An 18,522-nucleotide genomic window follows, 5' to 3' on the forward strand; every position below is an offset into this window, starting at 1 on the left:
TCAGTTTTAAATTTGAAGATTTATTTTGTGAATTTCTGTAACTGTGGCTGTCGATCGAAGCTAGAACAGTTTCATGTTCATCTACAGTTTAATTATAATAGTGTTGCTCACAAATTACGTGAGTCAGCTAAGGATGGCCAAAGCTAGCTTGGGATACAGCATGTGAGCTGAAAATGGATGTATTCAATTTACATAACTGTGACTATTTTTATAGTTGGCTTTTTTCATTTAATTGTAGTTGAGCTTCAGTCTATCTTAAAAAAACTGAAGCTTAATCTATTATGCAATTTTTTTTTTCCTTTTTTTAAATTTAGTAAATAGTGGTTTTACTGCATAAATTAATTGACAAATGAGGAAGAGATACTAAACCCAACAATTTTTTTTACATCCCAAATTCTCCAAATTAAAAAAGAGCTACATAAGCAATCATTTTATTTTATTCTAGTTATGATTGCAAGGACATAAGCATAGCAAAATGACTAGTGCTTCAAGGCACTTACAAACATTTTTTTTTTTTTCTAATTGTGACCTCCAAATTTTTTCTGAAGCTCCTCAACCACATTTTTGTCAAGTTGGAAGGCCTTGGTGAGAACATCAGGATTAATGGGAGGATTGGATCCAAAGACAGCGTCTGCTATTGTGATTACGCCTGGATTTTGGCTACTTAAACCAGAAATAACAAGTGCATTAGTTTTTCCCACGTTTAATTGGAAGTGAATGAGACCAACTGGAAAGACAAACACATCCCCCTTATTTAGAGTTTTGGTGAAGAGGCGATTTTCTGGGTTGGATGTTACAAAACCAACGAAGAGAGTACCCTCCAAGACTACTAGAACTTCAGTGCCGCGAGGGTGAGTATGGGGAGGATTTTCTCCATATGGTGCAAAGTCGATTCGAACTAGGGATATGCCAAGAGTATTGAGGCCTGGTAATGTGTCTACATTCACGGTAGTGACATTTGACCCAACTTTATTATCTGTGTTCCCAGGAATGTTCAATCCCTCGAAGAAGAAATCTTCAGGTTTGACCAGTTTTGGATCCTTGCAGAACTTTCCATTAACGAATACTACATAAAGGAATTTTTGTTAGGGACACTTCAAAAAGAATGCTTAAGACTTCAATGCAGAAAATAGTAAGGCCAAGTAGCCAATAATATTTCTTCCATTAATATTCTGGCTAGTGTAGATTCTTCACATGCCAAAAATAATGAAAAAACTTGAAAAAAGAAAAAGAAAAAGAAAATTTTGTACCGGCTGATTTGGAGTCCGAGTAGTCCTTAAGTGCAACACAGAAGTCCTGCAGGGGATCGGGGTCAGAGGCAGAGGCAAGATAGAATGCCAAAGCGAAGAGGGCAACAGTTACAATGTAAGCTTTCATCATATTTCAGGCTTAATCTATCTTCAGTTCTATGTATATTTGCTTCGGGTGAGGGATGAGAAATGTTGCATGGAAAGCATGTCTATTTATAGATAAGACACATTGAGTAGGTCCATAGTTTTCCACAAGAGAATGATTATATAAGTTTGTTCAGTCTTCCATTATTACCAATTTTCTTTTTGATTGCCAAATTTTTCTTTAACTACTACCCCATGCCTTAAATTTTCAACAAATAAGACCAGTTCAATGAGATAATATTACAATTCTATGCTACTACGGCACAACCAATCTTAAAAACCTTGTATACTAAACCTGCTTTTTTTCTTGCAATGTACTTCATCGCTCATCTTTGTCCATAATTGATCAAGCTCTGAACTAATTGAACACACCATTTCTTATAGTCGATGTGTCTGTATTTCATGGGGTTGTTAATAAATTAATACTTTGGTGGAAAGTTTGTGTGACTTTTGTTTGCCTAAATTAAATAGAATGGTTGATAATTACTATTGGAGAACATGAATTCAAAGCTTCTAGTGTATTAGGTAACTGCTATAATCAACGTCCATATGAAGATAGTCTTTGTCAATGGGAACCACCTTAACCTTTCAAATGTGTTAGGTCCATATTTTAATGTTGGAAAAACATGAACTGTAACAGCTTAGAACCCAGTTTTGTTTAGTGTATAAAGATTGGTTTTGTAACAAAAAGACAACTACACTTTTTATGTTGTTGCAACTAGACCTCTTCTTACAAATTTTTAATGATTTGGAGCAAAAAGAGGTTACATTGCAGATGGAGTTAAGGGGTGCTATTTGCTACATCAGCAGAGTTCATGTTCTAAAATAAAAGCACAAGGGCATTTAACACAAAATGTTTAGTGATTGATCATTACTGATCATTAAGACAAACATACCTATATATATATATATATATATTGAAAACTCACATAGTGTATAAAACACTTGTGAATGTTTAGACCCCCAAATACTAATTTTCCAATACAAGCTTATATTCAAACAGTATATGTGCGGAATATGGAATATAAGCAATATCCAAATTAGCAAACTACTCTAAGCGATTAATTAATCACAACTAGCACAAATTAAAAGCTAAGAGTAAGGGAAAGAGAGATGCAAACATAAGATAACACCGACACATGTTATCAAAGAGAAAACCAAAGAACTAGGCGAAAAACCTTTCTGCCACCCTCTAAACGGTAAATGATCCACTAGAAAATCAGTTGGGATACATGAATAGCAATAGACCCTCCAAGCCTAATCTACCTAATGCACCTAAGCCCTCCAAGCTTCTTGCTCCAACAAGGTTACGCCAAACCGTGTCTTCTCTAGCTTTCCGGATCACGCAATTACCCCATTCCATCAACCAATATGAATTGGTTCTCTCTTGAATTGCTTTCCAAACACCAAGAACCTTCTCACTACTCTGAATTTTGTAAGTTAAGGATTTGGTTTATGATCCTCTCATGGGTATGACAATGGAGAGGGTGAGAGTAAAGGAATTTGAGAATCAAGTGTATAAGATTGTGGATGAATCAATCTTATTTTTCTCTAGGGTTTCTCTCTCAAAATTTTCTCTGGAAGCTTTCTACATTTCATGGGTTTAAGGGTATTTATAGTAGGATATGAGATAGAATGTGAAAAGTCACTTTTCAACAGAACAGGATATACTGGCAAGTCACTCGCAACTGGGATGAGTCGCGAGTTCCCATTGCCAATTACCAGACTAGGTCAGACTATACTTTTTGTCCTATAGTGATCTAGCTAACTTGACTTTTCATCTTCCTGCATGCTTCACACGTGTGCTTCATTTTGTCACCACTCGCGAGTTAGTCGCGAGTCACCTTCTTGTTGCACACTCTTGATCAAATCTTCACACTCTCTCACACACAGCCCTTACATTATTCCCACCTAAATACAAGGTTTCTAAATACTGAATTACAAGCAAATTTGACACGGAATAAAGCAACACAGTTGAATACATTCAACTTTACATATATATATATATATATATATAAACTATATAAATCTATAAAAACTATATAAAGCCAACATATAAATTCTTTTATAAATCTATACATACATATATAAAAACTTATAAAGCTTCAAAATGAGAGTTCTCTGCGAAACTTGTTTCACTAGTATAGTGGTAATTGAACTGAGAAGTCAATGCTTTAATGGGCTAGGCCTCACCATAGAAAAATTAAAATCACATAACAGAAACAGGAGGCCGGGAACAAAAAATAGTTTACCAATGGCACAATCAAATTCTCCCTACGGCACAACGAAATCAACTTAAGAAAAGTGAGTCATATCACACTAAAAATGGCGCCACTCCCTGCAAGGGAGAATCCAATGGAGAGGACAAAAAAAAATTATAATGCCAAACATCTACGAACATAAAAGAATTCAAACATAAGCCAAGTATGTTCGGTATGTTTGTGGAACCATCCACTAAATACCCTTCATGCGTCACACATGGGCCTTGCTTAGGCTAAGATTCATACATTACTGTACCATTTCTCGTGTAAATCGACACATGTCTTGAGCAGAAAACCTGTCCACAGAAGCACAGCATAACCATTCAAAACAAAAATTATTGTCCAACTAACAAACTCAAAAAATACTAAGGACAAGTTAACAACAAAACAAGAAAACCTGCATAATTCAAACCTAGGCATTTTAAAGATAACTTTGACAACAACAGTTTTGTTTGTTCATTTAGACCCCTTAAAAGTAGATTTTTTTAACCTAATTAACTAACTAAGTTGATTATTAGGTGTATTATTTAGATCTAGGTTAAACAAGCATATATTATATCATGCATAAAAGCGGAAAAGTAAATAATACCACAATATGATGACCCAGGAAAACCAATGAAATAAATCGTTTCAAGGTAAAAAAAAACCTGGGAAGGATTTGACCTAGCTATTCTCAAGATAAAGTAAATTCATTATAAGAGAATTGAAGTTTTTACAATCAAATTTAACTCTAAATCTATTGCTACCTCATGGTGTAACTTACTGACACGACTGCAAGCTCCGAAATCATAGACTCCTTCTCTTCTTGGATTTACACTAACACAAGACGCCTTGCTTGTAACTTTGAGATCCCACTCAAAGGTTTACCAACACAAACTCTCCAATTTGTGACTTCAAGACCACCATTGAAGTTATAGATCATCAGCAATTGTTAATCTTGTTGCAACAACTTCAAATATACCAGATCTAATGAAATGAGAATGATTTCTAGCAATGACTTTGATAAAGGAAGGTACAATACCTTTTAGATCTAATAAGAGCACCTCCAAAGTCTCCTCAAAAGTCTGAAAAATGTAGTTAGGGTTTCCCTTTTATATGTGGAGAAGTTGGAATGAAACCCTAAACATTTAAGCAGAGTTTGGGTTGAAATAGAATTCTGGAGAAATTTTATGTCTGTGATTTTCGATCGATCGGATTTCACTAAATTTGAACTCTCCATTCTGCAACTTGAATGTTCCTGTATTTTGACATGTAGTACCTTGAGTATTGTCTAATAAACTCTATAGACTCTAAGATCATACCTAGACAAGTCTGTGCTCACGGTTTTCCAATTGTTCTAAACTTTTAGAACATAACAAGTTCTTTTTTGAACATGATGGATGTTGATACCGTATTTTGTCCGCCTTCAATTTGCATGCTGGACCTCAAAAAATTCAAAGATATTATTTTCTCATTATGGGGCCGCGAGAACATCTAGAATGACGTGGTGCAACCCGTTTGGACATTGGAACGCTCAAAGTGCTTTTTTCAGCCAAAATGACCAAAATGCCCCTAATCAACCATGGGTTGACCAAAGGTCAAACAATGTCAAAATCCTCACAAAACAATAGTTTTCATAGCTTTACATCAAACCCAAGTTTCTCAAAAACTTTGGCAAATTTGACTAAATTTGACTTGGAGTTGACTTTTAGCAGGCCTCAAAAATCCTAATTTTGATCCAGCCTTCAAAATGAGTTGATACCAATGCCATTGCAAAGATAATCAAATTCTAATTCCAACGACTATTCATGGGTCGAAATCGGAGTTAAAACGGTTAAGATATTGAGAATACCGTGAAAAGCACATCAGCACGCTTCCCAAGGTCATAACTTTTGATCCAATCGTTGGAATTTTAATTTCTTTATCTTTATAAAAACTAGACATCCATATATTTCGAAGGACACCAAGATCTTCTCAATCTGGTTTGGCAAGACCTCCAAATGTGCGTTCGAAATTAGAACTAAAAAGTGTAACAAGACAAATTTGTCGATGTCACGATGACATCAACCCGGTGCACCTTGTTGGGCTGCCGGGTCAACCCGGCACACCCTAAAGGTGCGCCGTGCCTCGAAAAGCATTCCAAGGGCTATAAATTGCTACTGGCACCCTAGATTGGACCATAATCGAAAAAGTGGGTTTTTAGGAGCTATTTGGGCTTTTTTTTTTTTCTCTCTTTTCTCACCATATTTCTCTCCCAAAAAACACAAAAACACATCCAAACTTATTGATTCTTCTCTCTTCTCCAAAAAAATACAAGGTAGTGTTCATACCCTCCATTTTCCTCTCTTTGGTTCCATACCTTGGATTTGAGGTTTAAGGGGTATGGATGTAGCTTTTTAGCTACTATCCATACCCCTTTTTCTTTAAAGCTTCATCAAGCTTCTTATTCTCTTTTTTTTTTCTTTTTTTCTTTTTTTTTTGGCTTGAATAACATGATTTATTACTTTCTTTAGCACGTTTCTTGCTTTGTTTGTGCTTCTAGCTTAAATCTCCTTGCTTTTTATGCCTAATGCCATGTTTTATGCTTAGATCTACATCCTTACATGCTTATATGTTTAGATCTACATGTTTTCATGCTTTATGCCATGCTTTCTATGCTTAGATCTTCTCTTTCCTTTGTTTTTGATGTTAGATCCACATGCTTCCATGTCTCATACCATGTGTTTGTGTCTAGATCTATCTTTCCCATGTGTTGTTTGGCTAGATCCACATGTTTCTATGCTCGTTTACATGTTTATTTATCTTATTCGGTCCACATTGTTTCTCTTTGATCCAATTTGTCATCTTCTGTCCAATTTAGTCCTATTCAGTCCTATTTAGTCCATTCTGTCCATCATAGTTCTATTCGGTCCAATTCGATCTATACAATCTTATTCAGTCCATTCAATCTTATACAATCTTACTGTTTACGGACCCATAATTTCACTTTTCAATAATTTTTTCATTAAAAATAAGTCTCACAATACTATTCACATATTTAAAAATTATTTGGTTACAGTGTTTTTCAGTTTTCAGTTTTCAACTGTATCCAAACAAACCCTTAGTCACTTTCAGTTTTCAGTTTTCAACTGTATCCAAACGAACCCTTGGTCACGTAACAGAAACAGGGAGAACAAAAAAATATTTAACAATGGCAGAATCAAATTCTCCCTATGGCACAATGAAATCAACTTAAGAAAAGTGAGTCATACCACCCCCAAAAAGGAGTCACTCCCTGCAAGGGAAATCCACCGAAGAGGGCAAAAAAGAATGCCAAATATCTACAAACAAAAAAGAATTCAAAAATAAGCCAAGAATATAGGGTATTTTTGTGGAACCATCCACTGAATGCCCTTCATGCATCACACAAGGGCCTTGCTTAGGTTAAGATTCATACATTACAACACCATCGTTTGACTAAAATTGACACATCTTGAGCAGAAAACCTTTGTCCACAAAAGCTGGGCATAACCATTCAAAACAAAAATTATGGTCCAACTATCAAAAGCTACATAATTCAAACCTAGGCATTTTAAAGATAACTTTTCAAAATTGTTGATCAATTACAAATACAACTACTCCTCCGCTAAGATGGTCCCCCTCTCACTGACATATATGCCATCAAGGAATTTCCGGATATCCTTGTTCTTCACATGGCACTTCTGCAAAACCAACAAGGGACTAGGTCAGCAAGTGCAGATAACATATAACTGAAATGATTGTACTTTTTTTTTTTTTTTTTGTATTTGTGTTTGGACAAAGATATGGACCTGGTTTATCAAGGCAGCAGAACGAGAGACCAGTTCGATGTCGTTCCCATCCAGTACAAGCTCATCCTTGACCTTTTCAGATCGGAGAATTGTGACCCCATCAAGCATATCCACCTTCCTTACCTAAAACCCAACAAACACAAAAATCAACCAAGTCAATTAACTTGTCAAAGTTTAGTAACAATGAATCCAACCTTAGCCTTTAGCAACATTGCAAAAAATTAACAAGTAGAACCATAAAACACACAAGGGGCTGCACTATTACAAAGGCTAGTCACATTTGGAAATTGAACAAACAATAGGAAATGTAATTATAGCCCATAACAGAGTACTCTGTATCCTAATATTTCGGTTTTGCATATTAGATATAAAATTACTACATGAGAGTGACTATTATTGACACCACCAAATGATAAGCATTAACAAGTAGAACCAAAAAACGCATAAGGAGCTGCACTATTACAAAGGCTAGTCACATTCGGGAATTGAACAAACAATAGAAACTTTAATTATAACCCATAACAGAGTACTTTGTAGCATCCTAGCATTTTCAGATTTGCATAGTAGATATAAAATTACTACATAAGTGTGATTACTATTGACACTACCAAACGATAAGCATTAACAAGTAGAACCACAAAACGCTTAAGGGGCTGCACTATTACTAAGGATAGTCACATTTGGAAGGTGAAAAACAAAAACAATAATAACTTTAATTATAGCCCATAACATAGTACTTTGCAGCATCCTAAAATTTTGGATTTGCATATTAGATATAAAATTACTACATAAGAGTGACTACTATAAGCATTAACGAGTAGAACTATAAATAGCGTAAACTGCAATATTACAAAGGCTAGTCAAATTCCGAGAGCGAACAAACAATAGGAATTAGGAACTGTAATTATAGCCCATAACAAAGCACTTTGCAGTATCCTAAAGTTTCTGTTTTGCAGATTAGATATAAAAAGTACCGCAGGAGAGTGACTACTATTGACACCACCAAATGCATTAACAAGATTTAAACTTTCCCAAACACTTTAGCATTCAAACCAAAATCGATTACTACAACAAATATACATGATCCACAGTAAAAGAAAACTACCCAGATGCAAAAAATGAAAAACAAGTAGAACCCAATTGAGAAAACAGCGAAAAGAGAAGTGGGTCACCTTTTTTTCTCCAAGAAAATTCCTGATCTCGATGGACTTGCTGGTGTTGGTGATACTGGCATTGATGGGGAAATGAGCATAAACGAACCTCATCTTGTAACGGTAACCCTTGGTGACACCGGTGATGAGATTCTCGACGTGGCTGAGCGCGGTGCGGATGGCGGCGGAGGTCTTCCTGGAGCCGAACCAAGCGTCGATCTTCAGCTTTCGCTTCCCAGTTTCCTCGTCGGTGATGAGGTCGAAATCCAAGTTCAGGTGCTTGAAGTTTCGGACGAGCTTGCCACGTGGTGAGAAGTGGGTCACCTTTTTTTCTCCAAGAAAATTCCTGATCTCGATGGACTTGCTGGTGTTGGTGATACTGGCATTGATGGGGAAATGAGCATAAACGAACCTCATCTTGTAACGGTAACCCTTGGTGACACCGGTGATGAGATTCTCGACGTGGCTGAGCGCGGTGCGGATGGCGGCGGAGGTCTTCCTGGAGCCGAACCAAGCGTCGATCTTCAGCTTTCGCTTCCCAGTTTCCTCGTCGGTGATGAGGTCGAAATCCAAGTTCAGGTGCTTGAAGTTTCGGACGAGCTTGCCACGTGGGCCTTCCACCTCAATGACCTTAGCGTTCACCTTGATCTTGACCCCATCTGGGATGTCCATGGTCTCAGATGACAAGATGGTCTTCATGGTGTCTCTCTCTCAAAATCTAGCTGCGCCTCTCTGAGAATGAAAAACAATGAGGCGGTGGCAGCCAAAAACCCTAAACTATGTGTCTGTATATGTTCAAGGTACAGTAAAAACCTAAACCCTTTTGGGCCTTTGTGGCCCAACTTTTTTGAGATGATTTTTATTTATGGATAATGGGTAAGATTAAATTTGGGATTTTTTTTTAAACCCAATTTAAGCTATTTGGGTTGGTAGTTCTAAAAATCAGCTTATCTCTATGAATTGGGCTTGGTTTGGTTAATGGGCCGCAATCATTTTATCAAACTAAAGAAAGAAATTTGGACGTTCAATTTTTGTAATCACGATTCATGGTGTTGTGACATTGACCGATAATCTATTAGATTATGAGCATATTTCTAGTAGTTTGATGACTATGTATTTTATAATTTGTTATCTTCTCAAAAAAAAAATTATAATTTGCTAAATTATATAAATTATATTCTCTAATTTTTACTTGTTTTCATTTTTTACTTTATGGTTTAATTTTTTTTTTTTTTTTTTTTGGGTTTTCAATCATTTAATTTGCATATGGTTTCAATGTACCCTTGCAGTCCATCTTTGTCCCAAGTCATTAAACTCTACACAATAACATAAAGTTTTAGTATCCAAACTTAACAAAACCAAGAAAATTATATCTATTTATTTATAAAATATGTGAAATCATTTTTTAATTAACCATGACTCTGAAAAAAAATAAATAAAATAAAATAAAAATAAAACAGTATCACATTATTGAGACCAACCAGTGATTCTACCTCCAAATAGCTGCCCATACCATTGGCCAACCCTTGCATAACCTAAAAATCATCTACACAAAACATATCAAAACCCAAAACCTATTCATTGCCACAACACTATCAAGACACCCGCTCAAGTTGTGAACCCGCTCAAGCATGCTTCGTGGACTCAAATGACAATCCTTAAACCCAATATTGAGCCAACCCACATGCATGCATAAACCATATTAGAGCCGAGTGCAATTGGGTATCTGCCGAGTCATACAATGTTTTATGCATAATTAGTATAAGGCTTCAAAAAAAAAAAAAATCCTTCATCTTATGATTCTATTGAGCTTAAGGTGTATGAACTATGAATTTCTTATTTGCTTCTTTAAGTAGAATTTTTTTTTTTTTTTAGAAAGTTCCTTAAGTATAGAAGTTAATTGATAAAAACTTCAATTAAAGAGTTGATTTTATTAAGAAATCAATGTTAACTCCAAAATAAACAAGAGAACTACATGCTATCAAAAAGGTTTGGTCCTATTCGGTGCCTAATTAGGTTAGGTACCAAATAAATAGAACCCATCATCTCATTGGTTTGAGATATCGATAATGTGAATATCTCATATGTCAAAAAGGTTTGGTCCTATTCAATGCCTAATTAGATTAGGTACCAATAAATAGAACCCACCACCACATTGGTTTGAGATATCATAATGTGAATATCTCAAATAATCAATGTTAGGCATGATGAGTATCAAGACCTTAAAAAAAAATTGATATTTTCATTCTATCTTATGAAATGTAATTTGCGTGAAGTTTCATATTTGCTTCTTTAAGCAAAGCAGGTAGATAGACTCAATTTAAAAAATGATTTTATTAAGAAATTGATGTCTTTATATGTTTTCGGAAATGAATCAAGAGAACAACAGTCTAACAAAATGTTCGGTTAAAAATGTGTGCCTATTTAGGTAGTTGCCAAATAAATTGAACCCACCATTGCATTGATTTGAGATATTGATAAGATGAATATCTCATCTAATCAAATGGAGCATAATGAGTATCAAGACCTCAAAAAGGGGAAAATGATATTTGCATCCTATCTTATGAGATATAATTGTGTGAAGTTTCATATTTGTTTTCTTTAAGCTAAAAATGTAGATAGAGATAGAGTCTCCATTTAAAGAGTTGATTTATTGAGAGATTGATATCTTACTATATGTTTATGGGAATGAAACAAGAGAACATCAGCCTAACAAAAGGTTTGGTTCAACATGTGTGCCTCTTTATTTAGGTTAGGTGCCAAANCGAGTGCAATTGGGTATCTGCCGAGATAAGGATAAGGTGATCGTCTCATGGCTATCAAGGGTGAGTTTGACATTAGCTTTAAAATTTTTAGCTTTTAGTTTTTATGGACAATTTTTTAAAACAATAAAACCTCTTTTTTTTTCCACATTTTCTCACTTTTTCAACTTTTTTTCAAGTTAAAAGTATACTTTAGAATAAATAGAACCCATCATTGCATTGGTTTGTGATATTTGATAAGGTGAATATCCCATCTAAATATCTAATCAATTTTAGACATAATGAGTATTAGGACCGCAAAAAAAGGGACAAAAATTGTTTGCACTATCTTATGAACTTTAAGATGTATGAAGTTTTATATTTCCTTCTTATATCTTAAGCATAAGCAAGTCAATAGATACTCCATTTAACGTAAATTGATCTAGGCCAAAAGCATATATACCTATGTGAAGAGCCAAGACGGCACCATTAACCGACAAAGAGAGAGGAGCCATGAAGTAGTATAGAGCGGACGAACGAAAGATGAAAGAGAATAAATAACAAAAATGTAAATGTTTTTTGTTGTTGATAATTTAATAATTATGGTGGGAGATTTGATTAATCCTGAATATCTTCATTAGAACACTAAGATGTGATAGTTAAGCAACAAGGCTTTTGACAGGGGAAAAATGTTAATGTTAATTCTCTTTCAAAAGTAGTTCTTTATACTAAAAAAATGTATTTTCATCATTTTGTGAGCATTAACGGCTTAAACTAAATGAAAGAGGATGAAAGGGCTATATTAAAAACAACTGTTAGTTAAAGAATTGAAATGAAAATTTGAAATTACAAGGACTAAATTAAAATATGTCAAATTAGAGTTTATAATTTGTAATTTAATATTTTTAATTTTATAAACAAGTTTTGGCCAAATGGTCTTCTTCAATAACATAGTCTTAGCAGCCTCAAGATTATATATTTTTAAAAATTGTACAAGTATCACCAACAACCTTGTAACTCAAATAATACTTCATGATATTTTTAATAGAAACATCTATAATTCAAATTCCCCTTTACCAACTATTGAATTATAAATTTTTCATTTAAAAAATACTAGTATCTTCTATGTAACATAATTAATATAGATATATTGAATCAAAATTAATGGATATGAATATAGAATTATAAATAGGGAAAATTACATAAATTATATATTTCCTTTACACTTACGTCTTAAACTATGACTCCTATAACACTTTGCACATCATCTCATAGGTAGTAGTTTATAGAAGGTAAGTGTAAATGGATAATTGGATATGACACGGAAAAAATTGCCAAATGCCCTTTTCAGGCAAAAATAGCAGCTCTTTGCCCAATTTTCCAAACTAATTAAAGAAATGCCCCTCTTTTAAAACTCGATTTGTGATAAATCGAGTTAGGCCCTATAGCGGCGTTTTTAAGAAGCCTATAGTGACGTTTTCAGGACCTATAGTGGTGTTTTGTAACTCGACCTCTATGAAATCGAGTTATAGGTAAACAAAATAAAAAAAATTTAAAAAATTGTCTATAACTCGATTTCATGGAGGTCGAGTTACAAAACGCCACTATAGGTCCTTAAAACGTCACTATAGGTCCTTAAAAACGCCGCTATAGGGCTCCAGAAATTTTTTTTTTTTTAAACTCGATTTATCACAAATTGAGTTACAAAAGAGGGGTATTTTCCTGATTAGTTTGAAAAATGAGGCAAAGAGCTGCTATTTTTTCCCGAAAAGGGTATTTGGCAATTTTGTCCATATGAACAACTATATTTGTAAAGTTGTGATTTACAACTATATTTTATGTTAGTTTTATTTCATGACAAAAAGTGTTGTAATTGCTTTAATTTATTTCCTTGTATTTTGTAGGATTTTATGGTATTGGGTTTAGTGTCAAGTTGGTGAAGACTCAAGCTTAATTGAAGAATCAATGCATTTCGCGACTAGTTCGCAAGAAGGGTTCTCGCGAAAAAGGCGTGTGAGGAGCACATGACTGGAAGCTGAAGAGTCGTGCTAGGCTGTTAGTTTCGCGAGTATCTCGCGGGTAAGGCTTTCTCACAAGGTAATCGCGAAACATTCTGCCTAGAGGATTTTTAAGAATAACTTTTTTACCCTTCACTCATACTATATATATATATATCCTTATTACCCACAAATGTAAAGGAGGCAATTCAGAAAGAAAAATCCTAGATAGATTTTCTACAACACACACACCTATTTTTTAGAAAAAGAGCTACTCATCCTTAGTGAGAAATCATTATAATCTCTTCTCCTTCCCTCTTCCATTGTCATACCTTGAAAGGAGATTTATACCCAAACACAACTCACACCTATTCAGAGTGTAGAAAGTGTTTTAGAACTTAGGAAGCTTTGGGGATTTGCCAAAAAAAGCTGGTAAGGCTTGGTGGATGCAATCGAGTGTATTGCGGGATCCGGAAAGCTAGACAAAACACGATTCCAAGAAGCCTTGTTGGAGTAGGAGTTTGGAGGGCTTAGGTACATCAGGTAGATCAGGCTTGGAAGGTCTCTTGCTAACCCATGTATCCCAACTGATTGTCTAGTGAATCGATTACCGCTTGAAGGGTGGCGAAGAGGTTTTTCGCCGAATTCTTCGGTTTCTTCTTCGATAACACATCGGCGTGTTATCTTGTATTTGCATCTCTCTTCCCTATTCTTTTACATTCCATTTTACTTTTGTGTTGTCATGATTATGGATTAGAGTAGCTTGTTGTTTATCCACTCATATATACACTATTCCGCACTTAGTATTAAGTTAGTGTAAAATCTATCGAGCCGTAACTTTAATTTAGGAGTCTAAACAGCTCTAGTATTTTCAACACATTTTCAAGCTTTCCATATTGAATCAAAATAAATGGATATGAATATAGAATTATAAATATGAAAAATTATACATTATCTCCCTAAACTATATTTCCTTTTACCCTTACCCCTTAAACTATAACTCTCGTAACACTTTGCACACTATCTCATAGGTAATAGTTTATGGAAGTAAGTATGCATGCTCATAATTTATAGAGGTAACTGTAAAAGTAATATATTTTAAAGGGGTAAAATGTGTATTCTTATAATTTAGAAGGATAAATGTAAACTAGAGTATAATTTAGGGGTTAAAATTCATTTGTAGTATTTGTTTCCATCTTTTCAATGAACCCTAGTAAAAAGTGGGTTTAAATAGGATAAAATTTAGTTACAAAATTTGTTGTAGATTTAAACTACAACCTTATTTAATATTTTTTTATTGGGGGTAAATTTTGACAAACCAACCATTGGATTACATCTTTTTCTTATATCCTCCATGCTTGCAAAATTTCTAGAAAATTAAACATCAATAGCAATGTTATTAATAAATTGTTTAAATTGGAAGTTTTTGTAGTTTAAAATAATGCATAAAATATAAGCTTATAAATCATATAGTAAATAATATCGAATTGACACAAAATTTGACGTGTATGTTAAGAGCGTAAAGAATGTGCAAAATAATGATTAGATTTTTATTTTATTGAATAAGATTATAGTTTAAGATTACAACTAATTTTGTAACTAAACTTTACTTGTCGAAATAAATAAATGATATTTCATTTTAGTGAATGTGACTGTTGATTTCAAATTTTCAAGCAAATTCCAAAGTGGACAAGTGTAGATTCTGTGGAAAGATCATGTAAGAATATAAAAAAGGATGCCTGAAAGAATTGGAAAAAAAAAAGTTGCATGAAAAGATGTAAAACCTGAAATTATGAAAATATTCACTCATCACAAGTGCATTGCCTTGCCTGCAGGCTGCATTTATGCCGTAATATTACTTGGCAGTTCAAACTATTCCTCCCATCCCCCTGTATCGATCGTCAAATCATAAGAAAAACTATCCCATCAAATTGAAAATCTCTTCAAAAAGGCTTTACCCAAAGAAGAAAATCCTTACGTGGCCCAATAATATCTCATAGTTCGATCCCATTCATGAACTTCTTAAACAATGACTATGATGCTTTTCTCTCCCAAATACAAAAGTAATGACTCTGAGGTAATAAATTAAGTAAAAAAAAAAGTTGCATGAAAAGATGTAAAACCTGAAATTATGAAAATATTCACTCATCACAAGTGCATTGCCTTGCCTGCAGGCTGCATTTATGCCGTAATATTACTTGGCAGTTCAAACTATTCCTCCCATCCCCCTGTATCGATCGTCAAATCATAAGAAAAACTATCCCATCAAATTGAAAATCTCTTCAAAAAGGCTTTACCCAAAGAAGAAAATCCTTACGTGGCCCAATAATATCTCATAGTTCGATCCCATTCATGAACTTCTTAAACAATGACTATGATGCTTTTCTCTCCCAAATACAAAAGTAATGACTCTGAGGTAATAAATTAAGGGCTGAAATCAATTGCAAACTTTTAATAATGCAAATCACAAATCAGTGTAAAGGGCCAAAGTGGGTTAAACTTGATGATGTAGCAAAGACATATATGGCCAATGATTCTCTCACTCAATTTGTTTCATATCTACTTTTCATATTTAAAATCTAGATACTAGATATCACATTATTTCGCCTTAGAAAACATGGTGGAGGAGTAGGTTTAGTGTCCAAACTGAAAGAGAGACTCTCCTAAACTCGAGCATATATAGCAAGTGCCAAGTAGTAACTCAAAAAAAAAAAAAAACCTTCTGTTACTAGCAACTCTAACAATCCTTGACCCTTTGGATTGTTTTCAAAGCTCACAAGCATTAATTAATTTCTTTTCTTTCTCTCTCTGACCCCATTGCATTTCTTTTCTCATTTTTGCTGTAACTTTTTTTTTTTGTTGAGGGAGAGAGAAAAGAGAGATGGGTATGGGAAAGGTGAAGAAATTGTTTGCATCTTCAGAGGTAGCTATGGCTATGTTGCTGGTTCAAATTTTCACGACCGGTCTGCGATTACTGTCAATGATCATGCAGTCAAGTTAACACGTTTTACTTACTCGAATATCTTGGTTTAGACCCAGCATAGAATCATTTGGTACAGACCATTGTTAAAGTGAGTCAAGTTTTGCCAATTCTAATTGATAAACCAATGCTGACTTCTTGAGTCTCTTTTTTATTATTTATAAATACAGAATGTCAATGACTGTGGGACTGTATTATTATGGTCTTCGAGACACCAACGCTACATATGTGATGAGCTTCTTCAACTTTATTCCAATGGTTACCTTTGTCTTCTCCACAATCGTAGGGTATAGTATACTAATCATCAATTGAACTTATCGTAGTAGATGTGAAATTTCAACGTCTATAATCACCAAAGCAACATGTCAATATTTTGTTTTTTAATGGTTGTAGTATAGAGGAACTAGGACTGACTACAAAGGCAGGCAAGATGAAGATTCTGGGGGCAATTTTTTCTGTCAGCAGGAGCTCTAATTGCTTGTCTTTATGAAGGAAAAGCTTTCCATATTGGTCATCAAGGTCTTCACTATAGTGTTGCTCTGAAAACATCTATGGTTCATTGGGTCCGTGGCACTTTCATGTTGATTGGCTTTTGCCTCTCCTATAGTGTGTGGTACATAGTTCAAGTACGTATCACATTATAATCTACAATCAATTTCTTTTCAGGTCTCATTCTTGTAACTTTACCATATCTTTTCTTTTTCCACAAACAGGCTAAGTTGCTCAAAATTTTCCCATCAAAATACTGGGCAACAATGTTAGCATGCATCATATCATCAATGCAATCAGCTGTAATAGGCCTCTGCTTAAATAGACAGAAGGCTGCATGGAGCTTAGGGTGGAATCTGCAACTACTTACAATAATTTACTCAGTAAGTTTCCAGGCATAACCATTTCAAATGCAAATTTGCAATGGGATGTCTAGTTATTTTCCTTTGTTAGACATCATTTTTATTTGAATATTGCTCTACATTTAATTATTATTTTGTACCCAGTTATGTTAGACAATGACAAATGCATTTTATTCATCTAGGGAGCGCTAGCCACGGCTGGAACATTCTGCTTAGTTACATGGGCAATTGCAATTCGGGGACCCGTTTATGCCCCAATGTTCTCTCCCCTGTCACTAATTTTTGTGTCCATATTGGAAGCTCTCATACTCGGTGCAGAAATCAGACTCGGAATGTATGACATGTTTTCTTTCAATTGAGCCAGAGATGTTACCTTTTGACAAGTTATTATGACAGTACATTTTCTTTGTATACCACTCTACATATATCAAATCAATCTCACTTTTATTGAATTATCAATGCAGGTTGCTAGGCTCAGTTTTGATCATTGTTGGGTTGTATTCCTTCTTGTGGGGTAAAAGGAAGGAGATGAAAAGCTTGCTTCAGACAAACAATGATACTGGTAGTGTAATCAACAGTGTGCGTGTGGGGAGGAGAAATGTTAACAGTATTGTGTCTTGTGAGTGCTTTTTCAATCCAAAAATTAAATTTGAGGCGGATTGCGCAAAACATACACATTAATCAAGGGAAATAAGTGCAGCTTGTGCACACACATTCTATGATCCATCAGTATCTGTGCAGGTGCAGCTACAGGAAAAGCTTCTCATCCTCCTAATATAAACTTCTATTTCATACTCATATGTGCACCTAAGAGGCTGCTACTGAGTTGCATCTATATCATATGCTTGTTTAACCTGGCTTCTACTCCTAATTTTCAAGCACACACTAAGAATTTTCTTATTTTCTAGAGAGAGAGTTGATTAAAGTAAATACAGTGTGATTACAATGAATAGTTCATTAATAATGTACAAGACACCCAAAATCCATTTCTTTCAAAAGTTAGATTGTGTTTGTTTTTCAGGAAAACGAATGTCTTGTAGAAATGGAAAGCTATGTGCCCAAATGTAATACTATAATAGTAATTGCCAAGTACAATTATTTTAAGGGAACATTATTTCATGCATTACATTTTAGTTTAAAAGGTACAAGTTTTCAAAACTATCCCTATTAATTAAAACTCTAGTGAAAGAATGATATTGACTTTATTAATAAAGTAGTGGATTATTCTTGTGAGATACCTCTGACGCTTGTAACAATTTAGAGGTGCTGCCAAGATTCTCTTTTTCAATAGAAAGACCACTTTGTTTTGTGGATATTTGGCTAAACTAGAACATTGAGCAATGGGATTTCATACGAAGT

The 18,522-nt window shown here is 34.4% G+C and overlaps 2 protein-coding genes and 1 pseudogene across 2 annotated transcripts; 1 reads left to right on the forward strand and 2 right to left on the reverse strand.

The window, feature by feature from the left end:
• Positions 1–364: 364 nt before the first annotated feature.
• On the reverse strand, positions 365–1,456 carry LOC112024693 (germin-like protein subfamily 1 member 14). The gene is made up of 2 exons (XM_024057317.2): positions 1,251–1,456; positions 365–1,066 (listed from the first exon to the last, which is right to left on the reverse strand). Exons 1-2 carry the CDS (start codon positions 1,378–1,380, stop codon positions 519–521), a joined length of 678 nt encoding a protein of 225 aa, XP_023913085.1. The 5' UTR covers positions 1,381–1,456; the 3' UTR covers positions 365–518.
• A 5,666-nt stretch (positions 1,457–7,122) lies between these two features.
• LOC112024680 (large ribosomal subunit protein uL6) lies at positions 7,123–9,373 on the reverse strand. The gene is made up of 3 exons (XM_024057300.2): positions 8,919–9,373; positions 7,444–7,566; positions 7,123–7,335 (listed from the first exon to the last, which is right to left on the reverse strand). The coding sequence occupies exons 1-3, from the start codon at positions 9,291–9,293 to the stop codon at positions 7,249–7,251; spliced, it is 585 nt and encodes a 194-aa protein (XP_023913068.1). The 5' UTR covers positions 9,294–9,373; the 3' UTR covers positions 7,123–7,248.
• A 7,110-nt stretch (positions 9,374–16,483) lies between these two features.
• Positions 16,484–17,844, forward strand: LOC112024684 (WAT1-related protein At5g64700-like; annotated as a pseudogene).
• Positions 17,845–18,522: the final 678 nt, after the last annotated feature.

This window comes from Quercus suber, unplaced genomic scaffold (assembly GCF_002906115.3).
Source record: "Quercus suber isolate HL8 unplaced genomic scaffold, Cork oak 2.0 scaffold_39, whole genome shotgun sequence".
Lineage (NCBI taxonomy): Eukaryota > Viridiplantae > Streptophyta > Magnoliopsida > Fagales > Fagaceae > Quercus > Quercus suber.